At 47.6% G+C, this 20,365-nt stretch overlaps 1 protein-coding gene across 4 annotated transcripts in view; it reads left to right on the top strand.

Moving 5' to 3' along the window:
• Positions 1-20,365, top strand: part of NRAP (nebulin related anchoring protein) — a 74,997-nt gene that overhangs the window by 39,605 nt on the left and 15,027 nt on the right. For all 4 annotated transcript variants that reach the window (XM_042239111.2, XM_042239109.2, XM_042239110.2 and 1 more), the window contains 12 exons: positions 1,675-1,986; positions 3,211-3,315; positions 6,363-6,461; positions 8,295-8,399; positions 9,363-9,470; positions 10,023-10,136; positions 11,806-12,003; positions 13,954-14,058; positions 15,307-15,405; positions 17,550-17,654; positions 18,003-18,110; positions 18,972-19,283. In XM_042239111.2, the coding sequence (XP_042095045.1) occupies positions 1,675-1,986; positions 3,211-3,315; positions 6,363-6,461; positions 8,295-8,399; positions 9,363-9,470; positions 10,023-10,136; positions 11,806-12,003; positions 13,954-14,058; positions 15,307-15,405; positions 17,550-17,654; positions 18,003-18,110; positions 18,972-19,283 (1,770 nt within the window). The remainder of the gene's footprint in view (positions 1-1,674; positions 1,987-3,210; positions 3,316-6,362; positions 6,462-8,294; positions 8,400-9,362; positions 9,471-10,022; positions 10,137-11,805; positions 12,004-13,953; positions 14,059-15,306; positions 15,406-17,549; positions 17,655-18,002; positions 18,111-18,971; positions 19,284-20,365) is intronic.

Raw genomic sequence — 20,365 nt, 5'->3', positions numbered from 1 at the left:
CCCCAGTTTGTACTCGGCATCATGAATCCTGACATCTATGTCTGAGCGAGTCCGAAGGTGTCCTGGCAGGTTTTTAGTCTCTCTGACCCTCAGGATTCTAATCTGTAAAATGGAGATAAGTATGACACCTTGAAGTGAGATAATCGTGTAAGTATCTAGCACACTGCCTGCCGCACACTTGTTTTTGGTAAGTGGTAACTGGTATTATCACTAGTAGTAGCGTGAGTAGTAATCCAAACCACTCATTTTACAGGTAAACTGATGTCCAGAGACATTCCTTGACTTTCTAGGGTTGTGGAGGCCTGCTGAGGTTAGAGTACAGGCTCGGGCGTTGGAATGACTCTGGGTAAAATCCCCGCTCCATCACCAAATAGCTTGTAACTTGGGGTAGGCTGTCTCACCTTTCAAAATCTCAATGAACTCATGGGTAAATTGGTCATTGCAAAGTGGTTATGAGGAAATGAGATGCATTGATGTGGGTTAAGTGTTCTGTAGTCCAGTGCTGTCTATTACGAGTCCGATGTGAGATAAGGAGCTTAGGCCAGCTTATTAGTCTGACATTGGTGGCTCAGACGATAAAGAATCTGCTTGCAATGCAGGAGACCTGGGGAGCAGCTTTCACTTTCACTGCTTCCTTCATCAAGAAAGTTCTTGTTTCCAAAAAAAACCCCCATATATATGTGTGTGTGTGTGTGTGTGTGTGTGTGTGTGTGTGTGTATACACATTCTGTATCTATTGTGTATGTATATGTAATAATATATATATATATACACAAAAATATACCCATAAATGTGTATAGGTATCAGCTGAACTAAACAATGGCTTGGCAATGTGGTTGATTTACATTATGACACAAGCCCTTTGTCTCATCACAAACCAGCACTTGTCTATAGATGCACTTTTGAGTGGCACAGATTTATACCATCCCTGGCTCATTGCAAGTGTTCAATAAATCGTGGCGGATAGTGATCCTGTTGTTCTTGTTGCCAGATTTGAGAGTAGAGCCCACGTCTCCTGATGACCTCAGTAGTGACTATGTTGAAATGATGCCACACACCACCATCCTGCTACAGTTTTCAAAGCACTTCCATATTTATTCTTTCTTCGGATCCTCATAAATCTAGGTCTAGTGTTTCTTTTTCAGGCCAGTGCGTTCCCTTTTGCTCCCCGTAACTCCTAAATATTTACATGTACCTCAGTTTCTTTCATTTGAACTTCTTTCTGAAATAGCAGTTGTATTTTAGGTATTCTGTGTCTTTTTCATTTCATGATGACTTTCCATACTATTCTTGCTGTTGTCAAAAAAAATTACAAAACGGCTTTCATGAAAGCAACAGGCCACTTAAAAATAAACCCAGAAAGAGTAATCTCAAATAATATAGAGACAAGGTGGAATTGCACCAGGAAATGGGGAGAAGACTGTTTGATAGCTGAACTTTCAGTTTAGTTCTGAGGTTCTGGTAGTACAGGTGTAAAGGGAAATAATGAGTTGTAATTTTTTTTTTCAATAGTTGATGAAAGGAAATATATCAGTTGTTCAAAGGAGGCACAATTTTTATGACACTAATTCTGATAGGTCCTGTTGTATGACTTTAACTTTCTTGTGTGACTTGACGCTTAATTCCTTTAGGAGATATCTGCTAAGGGACCCCTGCTCTCTTTCTCTCATTTAGGTGAAGTACAAAGAGGATTATGAAAAATCCAGAGGGAAGCTCATTGGAGCTCAGGGTGCCCAGGGGGATTCGCAAATGAGCCACTCGCTGCAAATGTCCAAGCTCCAGAGTGAACTGGAATACAAGAAGGGCTTCGAGGACTCCAAGGCTCAGTGCCACGTCCCCCTGGACATGATCCACCTCGTGCACGCCCGCAAGGCTCAGCACTTAGCCACAGACATAGGCTACAAGACGGCATCCCATCACTTTACAGCTTTGCCCACAGACATGAAGGTGGAGTGGGCCAAGAAGGCTTACAGTTTACAGAGTGATGTAAGCTCCTTGTGTGTGTGTGTGTGTGCGCGCGTGCGTGCGCACTAGTGTTCCCCAAACCCTTCAGGACATAGTCTATACTTTGAGATACCTGTTTCTGGATCCCTCAGTGGAAACGTTTAAGCTTCCTAGTGCTTTAATTTTTCTCAGAACTATGCCCATTTTATATTCGGTACTGCTGCTAAGTCGCTTCAGTCGTGTCCAACTCTGTGCAACCCCATAGATGGCAGCCCACCAGGCTCCCCCGTCCCTGGGATTCTCCAGGCAAGATTCGGTACTACCGAACAGAAATTTATACAGCTTCCTTTTTCTTCTTGGCATTCTGACGGACATAGGTTATCTTTGTTTCTCCTTATTGCTGGGTTAGCGGGGGGATGTATATGTGACATTCTTAACTGTGACCTGCCCGTGGAGAGAGCATTCGTGGTACTCAGGCCAAGGTCAGTCGTCCCATGTTTAGAAAGCGCAGCTTGCTAGTCCTCCACAAGCCTTCTCTCCCTTTCCGGTTGTGTTCTTTCATCTCCGGTTGACTGGCGAACGGAAAAGACAGGTCAGCAACAGCCAGACTGTCACCCCTGGAGGTGGGGTGGGGGGAGTGCAGACACACCCTTCCAGGTAGAGCTCGTTTAGGATGGAGAGGTGATCTGCTAGTTTCAGAGATATGTCCATATAAATGATTTTCCATTAAAACTACTACTCCTTCCATGGCAAAGAAAGAAATGAGAAATCCCTCCCCTGCTGCCCTGCGCTGAGGTTCTTAAGAAGGAATTGGCACCGTGGGAAGTCTCGCATGTCTTGTGAAATTCCCTCAGATAGCTTCCCACCCGGGTTCCGTTGTGGATTCTCATTTTCTTCTCCCCTGCGTGTCACTTTAAACAAGAAACCGGGGAAGGCAGACAATGAGGCCGCGCGTCTTCCCGAGGTTGCCGTGGACCTGTAATGAGGGATGCGACTGATGGGGGCCCCCCTCCATCCAGCTTCAGCCCCAGCAGTGTCGGGTGGGGCCAAAGCCACCATCCGCGGATCGGCTCCAATTAAGGGAGAGATTAATTTACATTTTGGAGCCCTACCTGTGACTGTGCAGAAATGGATAAGACAAAAGTGGCATCTAATTTGACTCAGCTGGCACCAAGGTGGCATCGGGGAGCCATTTAATAGCCCTTTAAATGTCTGCACACCAACAATGGCCTGCCTTTTTTTTTTTCCCCCTTTCTCCTTTGTCAGAACCAATACAGGGCAGATGTGAAGTGGATGAAAGGGACGGGCTGGGTCGCCACCGGGTCATTAAATGTGGAGCAGGCGAAGAAGGCAGGAGAACTCATTAGCGAGGTGAGATTCCCTGACAGCGTGCGGCGGGCCTGGCTGCATTAGGCGTGCGGCATTTCTGTATAAAATTAAAATAATTTCCACTCAAAAGGCAAAGAAAAAGGCAAAGCTACATGAAAGGCCTCCAAACCCAGACTAGGGCCGGTAATTAGAGGAAAACCACATACCAAACACACCCCAGTAGGGGCCCAGAGAGCCCTGGCAAAAACAAAGTGGGTGACAAATGATATTATGAATAATAATGACAATCAAACAGAGCTCAATTGCTCCCCACCAACTTACCTTTCTAATGAAGCAACACGGGAGAGATGATAAAAAGACACATTTATCGCACCCAGAAAGCCCTTTGGTGACTTCACGCACATTTTCTCCCTCTTTCTTTCCGAGGCAGGCAGTGTAAACAGTTTTTGAATATTCACGTGGTGTCGAACATGTGACACGGCTCTTTTTTTGTGGGAGGGTCTCACTTCTGTTTGACTCTCACTGCTGGCTACTTGTAGCCACCCTGGCTGGACTCACAGGCTTCTGAAAGGAGCCCTTTCCTCCCTTTTTAGGACAGTATCCTTGAGCAGATCTTTTAAAGACTAGGTCAGCGTTTCTTGACCTGGGCCCTGTGGACGTTCTGATGATTCTTTGTTGTGGGGCTCTCCTGGGCCTTGCACGGCATTTGGCAGCATCGCTGGCCTCTAAGCATTAGACGCTCACGGCAGTCTTTCCCAGTCATGACAACCAAATATACCTCTGGACACTGTTGCCAAGTGGCGTGATTGCCCCTGGGCTGGACACGTCAGAGTCATCTTTGTCTCACATTCACAGAGAGGCTGCACACCCTCGATGAGCCAAATCCACTCTGTAATGTCTGCTTTGGGAGGCACTTGCTCAGCAGCCTGGTCTTTCTGGATGTTCCTGGGGGAGGAGGAGACATAATGACTATAGCCCCAGGAGACTTCAGCCTTGACAGTGAGCAGCCTGGGACAGTGTGTGGGCCCAGGTCCTCCTAAATGTGAAGTTAAAGCAGAAAGACACCTGCCACGCATTGATATTTCCCCATGGGTGAGCATTCCGGTCACCTGACACGTCACAGTGTATGCATGATAAGTCGCTTCAGTCGTGTCCAACTCTTTGCGACCCTATGGACCGTAGCCTGCCAGATTCCTCTGTCCATGGGATTCTCCAGGCAAGAAGACCAGAGTGGGTGGCTTTGCCCTCCTGCAGGGGATCTTTCCCACCCAGGGATCAAACCAGCGTCTCTTATGTCTCCTGCATTGGCAGCCGAGTTCTTTACTACCAGCACCATCTGGGAAGCCCGCTGTGTCACAGAGCTGATTTCAAAAATGACCTTGCTCTGATTGACATAATTTTTAGAAACGTTAGTGGACAGTTAAGGCTCAGAAGACCCTGGGAGTTCTGTAGAGATTGTACTGCCCTAAGTGTTAAATAATTCAGTCTTATTAAGGAGAAGCTCCCTTAGGAGAGTGAACATGAGAAATTAACACATTTATAGTTGAAGATTCATGCTCCCAAACTCTCCATAGCGGACCCACTCATAAAAAATAAAGGCCTTTGTACACATCATTTAGACTTTCAGATGATTCCTTCATGTATTTAAGTCTGGAAGACAAGGGATCCTTTTTGGAACCATCCTTCCTATAGCGGTCTTAATTTTCCACCCCATTTTGCAAACTTATTTAACAAACTTGCCTGTCTTCCATGCTTTGTGTGTTCTCAGTCACTCAGTTGTGTCCAACTCTTTGCGACCCCATGGACTGTAACCCACCAGGCTCCTCTGTCCATGGCGTAGGAGCTGGAGCATGTTGCCGTTTCCTATTCCAGGGGACTCTCCATGCTTTATACAGGTCTTCAGACTTCAGGAAGGACATCTTTCAGCAACTTTTCCAACCATCTCATTCCAGTTCGGCATGTTTCCAGTTTAGCGTCCCACTGAACTGATTTCTTAGTTTTCAGACGGAATGCCAGGCTCTGTGAAAGAGCTACAAATGCACACACACATGTCGTTTAAACCAGGAGTTAGCAAACTTTTTTGTAAAGGACCTGATGGTAGATATTTTTGGTTTTGTGGGCCACCCCGCTTCTTTTGTAACTACTCACCTCTACCATTGTAGCCAGATACAGCCATAGATAAACGTGTAAATGAATGAGCATAAGTGTGTTCTAATAAAACTTTATTTACAAAACAAACGATGGACCAAATTCAGCTGGACATTTAACTGTCTTCTTAAGATAACCCAGTATACAAATATCCAACCTAAAGGAAGTGTTTCTGAAATAATTGTTTGATTGGATAAAGGATATACTTCATAATTCCATTAAGAAAGCAACTGTTTTACTCTCCCGGAACTGTACTTTGATTGAAAAAAAAAAAAACCACAGAAATTAATTTAAGCATGATTGTCAGAATATTTCAAAATTGGGTATCTCAGACTTTGTTAGCATTTGTATTTCTTGTAACCCTTATTGTTTCAGTCTTTTTCAAATTGTCTGATGATTCCTTTCAATAATAGCACTCTTTTTCATGTTATTATAACATTTATAGAATTACTGCATGTGTTAACTGAATTGGTTTGTACGGCCACTGACTGTTAAAGTAACGGTTTTGACTGTGGTAATCTCTTCCAAGTTCTTTTGTGGAAGGAACTTAGAAAGCTTCAATGATAAATGTTACTATGAATGTTCTTTCTTGCTTGGGAAACCCAAACTAAGGTATGTAAACAACTGCAAGACAGTATCTGAAGGCTACATAAAGAATCCTTTCCTAAGTGTGTGTCCTACAGTATTTTACCCGTATAACCTAATTTTGAGATGTTTTCTTTGCACCAGGTAGAAATACTTTAATGTTAATTGACATGAGGTTATTCTTAAATTGAAACAAATATTAACCTGAAGGCACCTAGGATATAAAGATGGAGGAAGCCGAATAATAATTATGTTCACAAATTCACTCTAATCTCAAGCAACCTATGATTTTCTCTTTCAAATGGCATGAAAGAGCAGCACAAAATTCACAGCTTTGATCTTTTTCTGCTCAACAGAAGAAGTACCGGCAGCATCCAGATGCTTTGAAGTTTACCAGTATTAAAGACACTCCGGAGATGGTCCAGGCCAGAATTAGTTATACCCAAGCAGTGGATGTAAGTGATAATGTATATACATTATGACTCTAAGAGTGGGCTCTTCTTTCAACCCTGCGATTGAAGCTGAGGGGTTCTTGGCTTGCTCCTTCTGTTGTTCTAAGGATGAAGGAGCTTCTTATCCTTTGCTGAGACTCACCTTAGCGGGGGTGCTTCTTCATCAGGATGCAAATGGGGTGTTACCGCTGCTCTTAGCTGCCAAGTGGGGCTCCACCACCCCAGTGCCCCGGCTTTCATTCCTTCCCATTTGCATGTCTCCAGGGTTTGTCTGTGGTCAAGGCCTTTTCCCCTTCCTTTTGTTTTGAAACATTGTTTTCAGAAATGGGACTTTGGGGCGAAATTCTTGATGATTGGAATACTTAGGAATTGGAATGCTTAGGGTTTCTTGGGACCCAGGGCAGGAATTCTGGCTTTCTGAATTCCCCTAAAGACTTCGAAAGTGGTTTGGATCTGATTTATGTACATTAGACTAACTTTCAAGCCATTTCCCATCTTCCCTTTATAAAGTGAAACCAAGATCTGGCCTTTTGCCCTCTCAGCGCAGGGTTCCTTGGAGACTGGGAAGAATGACGAGGTCCTCTAAAAATTCACGTTAAGGCAGGATTAGCCCTGTTTGGCTGATTCTTCTGAGAGGGGGCCCCTGAGTCATTGCATAGGACAGACAGGCCTTTAAAATATCTTCAAACCTTTTAACTTGCCGCGAGGGAAATTGACATACCTTGGTGGGGAGGAGTTGCCAAATGTCTCCCTTGCTTCCCAATTGAAGAAATTACTCCTGCTGTGCCATATTCGGTAGACATTCTGAGATGGCTCGAGTGCCTATCTGAATATGTTATGGGATGGTTTACAGACTTATGGGTTTAGAAATTTATTATTTCTTGACAATCAGCCTGTCAGAAGCAAATTTAATTCTGAGAAACATAGATGGTCAAACAAGAACTTGTGTCAGAAGAGAAAAAAAAATTTGCATTTTCCTTATCCTAACCAACTCTAGGGGGCACTGCTGTGATACGTAGAAACTTGGACACGTCTAATAAGAATAAGATTTTGGATGGAAAAGCCCGGTTTAGAAACTTTCTCCAGTGGTGGATGCCAACTCCGTGTGTCACTGCTCACTGCTAGAATTATCATAAGCCCAGATCAGAGATCTGGATGGACAGAGCCCCAGACCCACCCAACCCACCGGAAAGAGGCTTATTAATTAGCATAAGAATCCTTGCGGTGGCAGGGATGGGGGGAGGATGGTGGTAGGTCCAGGGAAAATCTCAGCTCTGGAAGGACCATTCTCTCTTGTGCCTGCTGTATTTTGAGGTCCTCTCCTTGTTGTTATTGTTCAGTCACTCAGTCATGTCAGCTCTTTGCCACCCCATGGACTGCCGCACACCAGGCTTCCCTGTCTTGCCCTATCTTTTCTTGGAGTTTGCTCAAATTCATGTCCATTGAGTCTGTGATGCCATCCAACCATCTCATCCTCAGCTGCATGTCCTCTCCTAGCTCATAGTGAATAATGAAATTCCTAGAGATTAACCAGACCTCATTCTCTCACTTGACACCAATCTCAGCAGTGTGCTCCAAGGGGAGTGTTCACTGAGAGGGCAGGTTTCAACCTGTCATGTTCTGGGAAGAACTCGGGAGGGAGTGACGTGCATGTCACCGGGTGGAGGATCACTGTGCCGTCCGGGAGGAGGCAGGACACCCAAGATCCTGTCTCCACCGGGGTGGGGGGCACGGCGGGGAACAGCGGCAGCGCCTTTGTCTCCTGGAGGGTAACCTGGCTGATGGCTGCGTGGGGGAGGCTTCTGGGTTTAACACAAAATCTCTCTGCATCCACAGAGGTTGTACCGAGAACAAGGAGAAAACCTAAAGCATCGCTACACACAGACTGCTGACCTCCCTGAAGTCCTGCTGGCCAAGCTGAATGCCATGAATATCAGCGAGGTGAGGCTGATGGAGGGAAAGGAGAGTTAGTCCTTCAGTTGTGTCCGACCCCTTGCGACCCCACGGATTGTAGCCCACGAGGCTTCTCTGTGCATGGAATTCTCTAGGCAAGAATACTGGAGTGGGTAACCATTCCCTTCTCCAAGAAATCTTTCCAACCCAAGGATGGAACCTGGGTCTTCTGCATTACAGGCAGATTCTTTACCATGTGGGCAACCAGGGAAGCCCTGATGAGGGGGGCGTTGGTTTTAATTGCGGGAGGTCGCGGACCTGCACAGTGGCGCCGCGCCTGTGCTTGGAAGCATCCTGCGCTCCCGCTCTTGGTTTAATGCTCTGCTGTCACTGAAATATGCAAGTTTCCTGAACAAGGGGCCCCATGTTTTCCTTTCCACTGGACCCTGCACACTATGTGGCTGGTCGTGCAGAAGAGGCAAGCACACTGATAAGGATGAGACTAGGGAAACTTCCTTCATACAAAGGGCATTTATACTGAGGGGCTGGAATATAGGTGAAGCCCTGTTTTCTATATAGAAGCTATATTCTATAGCCTCAGAATATAGGTGAAGACATCCAGCCAAAGAGAGACTTGGGAGACTGAGCTCTTTCCTTCCCTCATCCCTGTCAGCACCCCCGTTGCCTCGTCTTCAGCGGAGACAGTCGAATCTTCATGATTCTGTCAGGAGCTGTGCACCTATAGCCTCATGCCTCCTTCTTCCAATCAACTTGCTGCTCAGAACAGTCTAATTCTGACTCCAGAGCTCTTGCCTTTTAAACCACCCCCCACCCCCAGCCCCATGGCACTCCCCTCCAAGACTGGGCATGAGACAGGTTCCAGCTCTCGGTTGATTTTTGCTGGACCACAGTGATCTCTTAATTGGGGGCAGCACTCCACAAGAAACCAGATTCTCGTTTTGATCATGGGAATTTAGGAAAGGTCTTTATTGGTGCCCATCTTCTCAACAGACACGTTATAAGGAATCCTGGAGCAAACTTCGAGACGGTGGCTATAAACTGAGACTGGATGCCATTCCATTCCAGGCAGCAAAGGCTTCTGGCGAAATCATAAGTGATGTGAGCTTCCACCCACAGTCCTGTGACAATGTTTAATACTTACCCATTTGTATTCCTTTTGCCCCTAACCCCTGCCTTCTTTTGCCTGTGGCTAATATCCTCTCCTATCCCCAACTGACTGTGTCAGGGCAATCAGATAATGACCGGTGAGAAAGAACATGCCTTACAACAACAACAAAAAAATCCCCTAGCCGGGGTACAAAGCTGATGCTGGACTGTAAATATGGACCCCGGGCAGATGAAACGCACCCTCCGCCAAGCGCTTTCCTAAAGCCAGTCCATGTGAAGAGACTGTTAACAATGCACCCACCTTCCTCCCAGCCTGGGCCGCCCAAGCGCTCTCATGTCCTGCCATTTCATATCCCAGCCCTTTAGTCATTGGGAGGCTTGCATATGAAAGAAGAGGCCTTTTGACGACTCCCGCGCCTTTTCTTTTAACTCACCCAGTTACTGTCAAAAGAACAAAACATTTTTTTGCCCAATACCCACCTCTTCCATTCCGTGTCCCTTGTCCCTGAGCTGTTAACTCTCTCCCGCTCTCTTTCCCTTTAGTACAAATACAAAGAGGCATTTGAGAAAATGAAAGGGCAGATGCTCGGCTCCCGGAGCTTGGAAGATGATATCAGCCTTGCGCATTCAGTGTACGCGAGCTCTCTGCAGAGCCAAGTAAGTGGGAGAGAACTCAGTGGAGCCTGGACCCCCAAAGCTAATGATGACGCACAGCCCACAGAAGTCCTGTGTCCTTCTGGTTGTGGATTTTGGCTCTGTCCCGGCTAGCTGGGTGGCATGGTCAAGACCCTTGGCCCCTCTGGGCTTCAGCTTCTTCCTCGGTCAAGTGAGAGATTGAGCATTCTTTGATTCTCTCATTCTATGATTTTGACCAGCAGCCACAAATGGAGGCCTGTGGGTTGGATTTTGGACTGCAGAGGTATTTTGTTGGGTCTGCAGAGAAGATTAATTGCAGACTTTTCAAAATGGGAAACTTGGCATGAAAGTTTTAAAGTTCTGTGCAGAAGCCAGGCCTGGGTTCCTCAAGGCTACCGTTGAAGTTGATTACTGAGAGCCCCGTTTAGAAGGGATCTGTGCCCTCCTGGTCATGCAGCCAAGCCCTGCTCACCCACTTCCTCCTTCACTCAGTTACGCTACCTGACTGGCTCCTGGTGACATCTGAGTTTGCACCCCTTGACTTTGAATCTCTGGGTGCTGGCACACATGTGTACGGTATCTCCTTGCACATATGTGAGTTGACTAATGGCCAGGATGAAATCTAATACGTGTCCGACATGTAGTAGAGGACTAAACACGTAGTGTCTCATTTAACCATCAGCCTATTTCTAGGAACATCATTTGTTCATCCTGGTTACTGATAAGGAAAGCTAGACCCTGAGTGTCTCAGTCCCTTGCCCAAGGTTGGTTGGAAAGGGGCAGAGCTGCACATGGAGCCAGCTCTCCATCGCATGCTCTCTCCACAGCTTTACATGTTCTCTGCGTCAGTTTCCCTGTTTTTAATATTTCTTTCCACTTTCCATACTGGGGTGAGATTGGACATGAATTGTCCATGGCTTTATTCTAGGGGTTGGGGGAGGATGAGCAGAAGTGGGGGTGGGTGGTTAGGGAGGAGTGGGCGGAGCTTGGAGGGCAGTGAGAAGGCTGGAGGAAGAAGAGATGGCGATTATGCATCTGACTCCCCAGAAAGCCCAGAATGAGCTTTGAGGGTCTTCAAGCAGCTCCTCTGAGGACTGGGGTGGAGCTTGAGGTCTACAAACAGGCCTCCCCCTTCCTGCTGCAGGATGCATGTTGGGCTCTTGGGAATTCATCCCTCAGAACTGGGTTTTCAAGCATCCGCCCACTGCTCCCGGTTCCCAGACTTACTAGGATGTCATTGTTTAATGTTTGAAGACGCTCTCCATCGGCTAGCACACGAGGAGAAACCCCGGTGTCTCAGTCTGAACTTGAGAGGGTGATAAGAATTGCTGGGGAGCAGGAGGCAGCTCAGCCATGCCTCCTCTTGCTTTTCGAAAGCGAGACAGTCTCGACCTGAACTAGGGAACCACTGACATTTTATCTGCCCCTTGAACTTCTGTATTTTCCCCAAGTCAGGGAACCCTGAGCCTGGGTCATCCCAATCAATGACCGCCAAGAGCTGCGAGTGGCGAGTGGCAGGACCTAGAGAGGAGTCCTGCTTATTAAGCCAGTCCCCATAAGAACGGAGGACCGGGCCTGCCAAGAACACCCCTCAGAGCTCACCTGGGACAGTCGCTGCACATTGTTCTCCCTCATGGCCCTGATGCAAACGGCGGCTTTGAAATAACTGTCGATCTGTCTGCCCATCTAGGTGAATTACAAGAAAGACTTTGAACACTCAAAGGCGCAGTTCCATCTGCCGTTGGACATGATAACCCTGGAGCACGCCAAGAAGGCTCAGACCCTGGCCAGCGACCAGGACTACAGACACCCGCTCCCCCAGTACACGTCCTTGGCTGAGGACCTGAGGCTCAGCTGCGCCAAGAGAGCTCACAAGTTGCAGAGTGAGGTAAGGGGACCTGCCTCTCTCTTCGAGCTCTTTTCCTTTTAAATTTGACCTTGAGGCAGTGACCCACAAACTCCTGTTGGCTCGGTGGGGGCTCTAGAGATGAAGAATCCTATACCTCGGGTTTATTTTGAAGCACTTCCCCTGTTGTTCCTGCCTTGCTCTTCATAAGCACAGTGACATAAATCTATTAATAATAGTAACAATTTATTGAGTGTGTTAAGTGTGTGTTTAGTCGCTCAGTCGTGTCCGACTTTTGCCACCCCATGGACTTAACTTTCCCCTTTGGAGTCCGCCAGGCTCCTCTAACCATGGAATTCTCCAGGCAAGAATACTGGAGTGTGTTGCCATTTCCTTCTCCAATTTATTGAGTATTTCTGCTGAATTCTAGGCATTGCGTTTACAAGCACTGTCTCTTTTAATACTCAGAATAACCCTATAGTTTTTATCCCCATTTTACAGAGAAACTATAGTGAGTCTCAAAGAAGTTAAATACCTCATGCGAGATCACAGAACTATAAATGAGAAAGGGGGTGCTGAGATTCGAGGCTCACGGTTTAGCATGTTCAGGACTTGTCAGTGGTGTTGCCTCTGGCCCAGTTTGGGCTGGGGGTTCCTCTAGGGGCCTCATATGTTCCTGGGTCACCCGTCTTCTGAAGAGGCCTGAGGTCTGCCAGGAGAGGTGCTCAGAGCCCCTTGGGAACTAACCCAGTTCCGGCAGAGGAGAGTGTCGGGCGGTCGTTGTTCAGTCGCTCAGTCATGTCCGACTCTTTGCGACCCCATGGACTGCAGCATGCCAGGCTTCCCTGTCCTTCACCATCTCCCAGAGTTTTCTCAGACTCATGTCCATTGAGCCAGTGAGACAGAGGGCAGGGAAATCAGGGCTCCAGAGACCATCCCTGGGTCCTCCCAAGGAGCCTTCCGAGGCCTTCACACTCCCCCCAAGTACGTTTTTAGCTCATGCTGCCCGCTTTCTTAAGCAGACAGGCCTGGGAACATTGAGAAGTGTTGAAGAATTTCCTCACTTGCCGGATGTATCTTCCCAACAGACAGCAGCATCCTTTTTGGTGCTCATCTTATCCCCCAGCTTGCTACATTTCCATTGCTGGGAGATTTGCAAGTAATGGGCCTGAGTTGGAAATAAAACAAGCTCTCCCCTACCACCCCCACCCCCGCAAAAAAAACCCTGCTTTCTGGTTTGGCAGAGCCTGAGAGCTGAGTGGCGCCCAGATCTGGGTTGCTGTCGTCTGTTGGAATTTTCTGCCCATGTGCGGCGTTTACGAGCGACGTAAACTGTCAGGGACCCAGGAGCAGCTGGAGGAGCTAGCAAGCCGCCACGCTCAGCTAAGGGGCCCCTTTGTCACTTGAGCAGAGCCCTGACTGTCCCTGCCTCTCATTGCCTTAGCAATTGGAAGGAGGCATGCCCAGGGGGTGCCTTGGTGGCTGAAGGGGAGTGAATTTGAGGCCCTCTTTAAACTGTCAGCCCAGGCCCTTCAGGTTCACACCCCCGCCCCTACCCCCACCCCAACAGACTCGGGGCTTTGTCAGATTATTTGGATTCATTTATTAGTTCTTTCTTAACCCATGATTAATTCATGGCACCCTCTGCTGCTGGGGTTTGTTTTGAAGACCTATTAAATCATTTCCACATTTGCCCCAAGACAGCTGACTTTCTAACCACAATCCGCTCCAGCGATTATTTTTTGATAGCCCACATGAAAATAAAAATCCGCTGAGCACCCCTCTAACAGCTACAGAGACGAGTGACAGCAGAATTATTTTCTTCTGACCTACATTTTTGTTTCCCTAATGAGCATTTACTCAGAAGCCTGTGTGTGTTCGCTGAGTATTATGTGTCTGGAGAGGCTGGTTTGGCCTTGAGTTCTAATTGCGATGCTGTCTGTTGTGGGTCCTTCCTTGCTCGACAAGCTTGGTTTTTCTGATTCCTTGTAGAATTTGTACCGGTCGGACCTGAACTTTATGCGAGGTGTTGCCTGTGTCATTCCAGGCACGTTAGAGATTGAAGGGAGAAAGAGAGCATCTGAACTCATCAGTGAGGTAACTGGGGGCCCAGGGTGGGGTGGGGGTGTCAGGTATATTCCACAGTAGAGATTAAACAACTATCAGTTGTGTCTTACTACGGCCAATTAGATGCTACACTGTTAGCCGTGGTGACTCACCCGGCCTCTCCCCTTACTCTGTTCTCCGTTTAGACAGGGTGCCACGTAAGACAACTTTGCAGATTCCGGGTCAGGTCCTGTATTAATACCATACAGGAATTATTCACTGGTTTGCAAGATGTACTTTCCCAGAATCCCTTTGAACAGTGCCTTGTGAAAAGAGAGCAGGCTTTGGAGACACAGATGGTGATTCATTTGCTGTGTGACCTCAAGCCAGTCACCTGCCCTCTCTGAGCCTCAATATTTTAATCAGTCACATGGGAATACTGAGACCTGTCTCATTTAGTTTTTGAGAGGATCAACAGTCTTCTAAGCACTGTGCTTCTTTGTTGGCTGTATATGAAATCGTTGCCGTGAGCCTGGTGGTAATTTCTTGGTAAAAAGATAGAAGTCTGGAATTCTAAGCTTTTTGAACTCCTGAGGAATCTTGCCCGCCCCTGGGAGGGCTCTGGGACTTCCGTTCCCAGTAGACTGGCATAATGGAAGGCATTGGAAGTGAAAGGCGGTCAGCATCCAGCCTGGGTGCCTCAGAATGGCTTATGCGTTGATTGATTAGAAGCTCTGAGCAAGCAGAATGGGCCTCACAGTGGGAGTCGAGATTTAACTTTGTGCTTTGCTTTTCCAATGAAATCTCTAAAGCAAGTGGTTTCTAAACTTCATGGTGCATCAGAATGCCCTTTGGAAACTTAAAAAAAATTACAGAGGCCTGAGGCTACTGCCAATTTACCGAATCCCTTTTCCTGGGGTGGTGTGCAGGCATGTGGGTTATTTTAAGCTGAACGATTGTTTCCCATGTACCCCCAAAGCTGAGGAATCCAGGGTCTTCAGTGAGCAAAGGAAATTGGGGAGCAAAACATGAATTTCAGTAGTCATGTTCGTATTCGTGGCAAAGGACTAGCTCTCCCTTTCTTGTTAATAAGCCTCCGATTCCATCGGTCCTCCTCCTCTCTGTCTATTCATCTCACTGAGTTCTGAGGTCACAAGAGCGGGTGATGGACTGGATTCTGGGTCACAGACTGGCGACCTTCACAAAATGAGGGTTTATCACTAGTGCTTAAAGAGCCGATTCTTCCTCTGGTTTTGCACCTCACCTTGTCCTCTTATTCCCTCCTGTGTGTGGCTTCAGAGTAAATATCGTCAGCATCCCCAGTCGCTCAAGTACACAGCTGTGACAGACACACCCAGCCTCACTCATGCAAAACTCAGCAACCAGATTACAAACGAGGTAAAACCTTCGGATGACTTCGGGATGGGCTTTAAAAAAAACTGCTAGATTGTTTAAAAAAAAAAGTATGAATATTTGTGGGACGGGGGAGGTGGGGAGCGGGGGAAAGCATGCATGTTTGCATGGAAAGAAAGGAATATCATTAGATGAAACCTAAATGGTTTCCAGAAGGGAAAAAGGCCCAGTAGAAAGTCTGTGGTCTTGCCCCCCCACCACAACCCCAAATGCATTTACCGATTGACAGCATCATCATTGGGAGCTTGTTAGAAATGCTAAACCTCAGGCCCCACCCGAGAGCCATCGAATCCACGAGGTCATTTAAGACCGTCACGGGTTTGCTTTGCACATGAAAGTTTGGCAAGTACTGGTCTGTCACTTTTCTGTCCTGGCTGGGCAGATATTGGCTAACCCTTCTTCCATCGTCATTCCGACGATGGTGTTGGGGAGGATTTGTGGTTGTCCAGGGACGGTGATTGATACAGTGTGAAGTCTGCCAGGCTTCTTGGTTCTCTGCCTTCCCATCTTCTCGCTCCCCACTTACCCAATTCTCACTGTAATAGTCGAGCAGAGGGGGCCCAAGGGAGAGACTCTTCACTCCGTCAAATCATCGTTCCAGCTCTACCTCTTCGGAGTGGCTCTCTGACATGTTTGAAATAGCAAGTGAGCCTGGCAGAGAATGAAATGAGTTTTTCAGATTCTCCCTTCTGACCCTAGCTTTTGAAAGTCAGTTGAGATTTGGGTATTTATATATTAGTTTCCACACTTATCCCAAGACTGGGTTAAGAAGACCCAAAGGGCTCTGTAGCGACGTTATCGATTTAAGATTCCCACTGAACCTATCTTGCCTGCTTTGTGATCGGGGTACTGTGGGATGGTAATGCCTCCTTCAGTGGCCTCTGGCCTCGGAGAACTCAGCAACCGCAGGCCATTTCTAATTACAGGAGCATGTGTTTTCATGCCGGCTGAGGCCCTGCACGGGAGCACTGGTGTGTTTGCCCGTGGGAGGATCCTGGGACTTTAGTGAAGGACACAGACTGGGGCTTGGGAACCTCCTTTCCAACCAGCAGAATGGCTCCTAAATTTCCCAGATATTAATATTGTCTTTACACTGTGTCCTCAGCAAAAATATATATATATATACAATGGAAAGAACCATAACAGTATTCCTAATGGTGTTTCTGCTATTAAGCAAAGTAGAGGGCAGGGAAAAATATCTTTTCTTTGACTCACCTTGGGTTCTCGGCTGGGGCTCTGTAACAAAAGACAGATGAGCAAGGGAAAAGCATACACATTTATTTAGGATGAGCTTTAGGGGACTTAGGCATCTTCGTAAGGAAATGGAGTTCAGGAGGAACCATTAAACCTGAGCGTTTTTACCCCAGGTTTGATGAGAAATGTAAGATCGTGGGCAGGTGTAACAGAACAAAAGGGGGTGAGCTGAGGGTAGGAAGCTGGGGGACACTGAGCAAGGTCTGTTTGTTCAGATGCCTCTCGGGTTCCTTGGGGTTCAGATATCAGATGCCCCTTTCTCCCTCCACCAGAGGGCGGGCAGCTCCCCCAGGAGGCCTGTGACCTCCTTCGGGGGGAAGGTCAGAGAGAGGTCTTCCATCTCCTGCTACTTCCAGAATCCTTCTGCTTAAAATATGCACTATGCTAAGGTACCCTATTTGGGGGTAACATGTCCTGAACCCCATCACAAGCAACTTGCAATTTTTTTAACGCATTCCTTTCATAGCACTCAATTTGGCTGATGAAGGACTATCTTTCCTTCAAGTTTTTAAAAAATTTTGATGTGGACCATTTTAAATCTTTATTGAATTTCTTACAATATTGCTTGCTTTTTTAAAAAAAATTATGTTTTTAGTTTTTTGGCTGTGAGGCATGTGGGATCCTAGCTCCCCAACCAAGGATTGAACCCACACCCTCTGCATTGGAAGGCGAAGTCTTAAACACTGGACCTCCAGGGAAATCCCATGAAAGATTACCTTTATTGAAAGAAACATCTTCCCCAAGCTGAGGGTGTGTCCATGACACAGCGAACGGCCTTTTACAAACATATTTCCCAGTTGCAAAGGAGGGACCTCCAGTCCTGCAGAAATGCACAGCGTTTACCTTCTTGGGTTTTTTTTCCCCCTTCTGCCCAGCGCCTCTATAAAGCAGCAGGAGAAGATGCGAGACATCAGTACACAATGACCCTGGGCCTGCCCGAGTTTGTCCGAGCGAAAGCAAACGCGGCCAATCTGAGTGACGTAAGCCTTTCTCACTGCTGAGGTTGAGATGATCTCCAAGGCCAAGTCTCTGTCTGTGATGGGACGTAACAGTGACCCTGCTGGCATTCGCAGAAACTTTCAACCTTGTATCTGGTCGACAAGCACGTTAAACGTACCTTTTCCCAGATGTGTTGATATGTGTGTGTCAGAGCCCACTCCCGGGAGGGTGCTAATGAGATTTTCTTTGCCAAATCGAAAGCTTTTGCTTGTCAGAAATCCGTTCTGCAACACCACAGTACAAATGAAGTGGGTAGCCTTTGTTCATGGAGTCATGTAATTTTTTTGGTTTTGTTTTCTTAAGAAAATCTACATGTGTTCCTACCGTAGGCAAAATACAAGGAGTCTTGGAGGAATCTCCATGCTCAAGGCTACAAGCTGACAATAGACGCTCTGCCCTTCCAGGCGGCTCGAGTCTCTGGAGACATAGCCAGTGATGTGAGTTGAATGATACGACCTTCCATTCTGCCTAATTTCTGTTAACTTCATGTAAAACAATGTCTATGGCTGATTTCCCTGAATTAAAGCAGATCTTTCACCATGTGAAACAGGATGTCATCCGCGGAATATATTAGTTATGAATGAGATTCTTTGATGGAGAGAGGGAAAGAAAGGCCCTGGTAATCAGAAGCTAAATGCAGGCAAAGATCTCCAGCAGAAAGGAGATTACAATTTATTTCTAATTGTAGCATCTAGGCAACCATCCCCCTGTAATGTGTGAACTGTTTTCTAACTCCATCCAGAATTAGAAAGAGAATTTGCAGTAGAAATTGTACTGTGGCCGTAGCACAGTCCCCTCTTGGCTCTGTGGATTCCCGCATCGGCGGTAGGGTTTGCAGCTGTGTTTCAGCCACTCGACTCATAGCGTCCATAGCTTTGGGACATGAAGGTGACTTTCTCTTTCCCACAAACAAATCGCAGAAAATGTAGACTTCAAATAAATGGATCCTGTCTTTTGGGTTTGATGTTTTGCCAAGTGTGAGGGCATAAAGCACAAGTTTCTCTTTCACCCTTTTTGATAAATTCCTTTTGGCCATAGAACTCGTAAGGGGAACGGGCCCTCGCTTTGGTTCTAAGGATCTGGTTTTAATTAGATGGGAGGAAGGGAGCACTGTTTTAATTGTTCCTCCCCCAGCGTGGGGGAGGCAGGCTCTCCGGCCAGCCTCACTGTGCCATTTCTTATAATCATCCCCGTCTCGTGTAAGAACAGGTGATTTTCTTAGTGACTGCGAGGAAAAGGCACAGACAGAACATCAGTGGGCCAAACGCCGGCCCCTGACCGCCTGGTTCCCCTTCCAGTTTCTCTACAGACATGACTTTGTGAAGGAGCGAGGACGGCTGATCGGGGCCCAGAGCGTGAGTGACGACCCCCGGCTCCGGCACTGTCAGCGGATGGGCCAGCTGCAGAGCGAGCTTCAGTACAGGAGGCAGGCGGCGGGCAGCAGAGCGCAGTGCCACCTGCCCATGGACATGGTGCCACTGGTCCACGCCAGGAAGGCCCAGGCCCTGGCCAGCGACCTTGACTACAGGACACGGTGCCACGCGTTCACGGCGCTGCCCGAGGACCTGAAGATGGCCTGGGCCAAGAAGGCTCATGCCCTGCAGAGTGAGGTAGGGAGTCCGGGGATCACACGCCAGTCCCCGACCTTCTTCCTCCCACCAGGCCTGGGTACACATCCCTGCCTCTTCCTTAGCCCTTCAGATCCCTTCATCAGCCCCTGCCCCTCATCAGTGACTTGCTTGATCTGTATCATCTAGGTTGGGATTATTCAGTCAACAGATATTTGCAGAGCACCTGTCATGCCACAGGCATCCCTCAAGGCCCTGGGAATATAGCAGTCAGCAAAAGAGCCCGAAGTTCCTGGTGTCAGGGAGCTTCCAGTCTGTGGGGAGGAGATGCATCAGGAGTGAGCTGTGTGGTGCGTCAGGTGGAGACAGAGCAGGGAAGCGGGGTGTGTGTGTCAAAGTGTGAAAGTGTTAGCTCGGTCACATCTGACTCTTTGTGATCCCATGGACTGTGGCCCACCAGGCTCCTCTGTCCATGGGAAGTCTCCAGGCAAGAATACTGGAGTGGGTTGCCATGCCCTTCTCCAGGGCATCTTCTCGACCCACGGATCAAACCTGGGTCTCCCCTGTTGCAGGCAGATCTTTTACCATCTGAGCCAGCAGGGAGGGCCAGGTAAGTGTATGTGTGCAACGTGAAAAAATGAGGGACAGGGTCATTCTCATCCTCTGTCACCCGCTTCTCCCCCTGCCTTCAGTCTTTCCCAGCATCAGGGTCTTCTCCAATGAGTCAGCTCTTCCCATCTGGTGGCTTAAGTATTGGAGCTTCACCTTCAGCATCAGTCCTTCCGATGAATATTCAGGGCTGTTTTCCTTTAGGATTGACTGACTTGATCTCCTTGCAGCCCAAGGAGGATGAGATGGTTAGTAGCATTGCCGATTCAATGATATGAGTTCTGAGCAAACTCTGGGGGATAGTGACATACAGGGACAGGGACAAGGACGACACTGGTGTGTTGCAGTCCATGGGATCGCAAAGAGTCGGACTCGACTTAGCACCTGAACAACAACAAAGACAGGATCACTCTCGCTGCAGAGGTGACTTTTGAGCAAAGACCCTGGGCAGCAGCAGCCTCAGCATATCTGGGACTGGACTGAAGTGAGTGCCTGAGTACGTGAGTGAGGATGTC

Source organism: Ovis aries, chromosome 22 (genome assembly GCF_016772045.2).
Source record: "Ovis aries strain OAR_USU_Benz2616 breed Rambouillet chromosome 22, ARS-UI_Ramb_v3.0, whole genome shotgun sequence".
NCBI lineage: Eukaryota > Metazoa > Chordata > Mammalia > Artiodactyla > Bovidae > Ovis > Ovis aries.
This window is presented reverse-complemented; position numbering and strand designations above follow the sequence as displayed.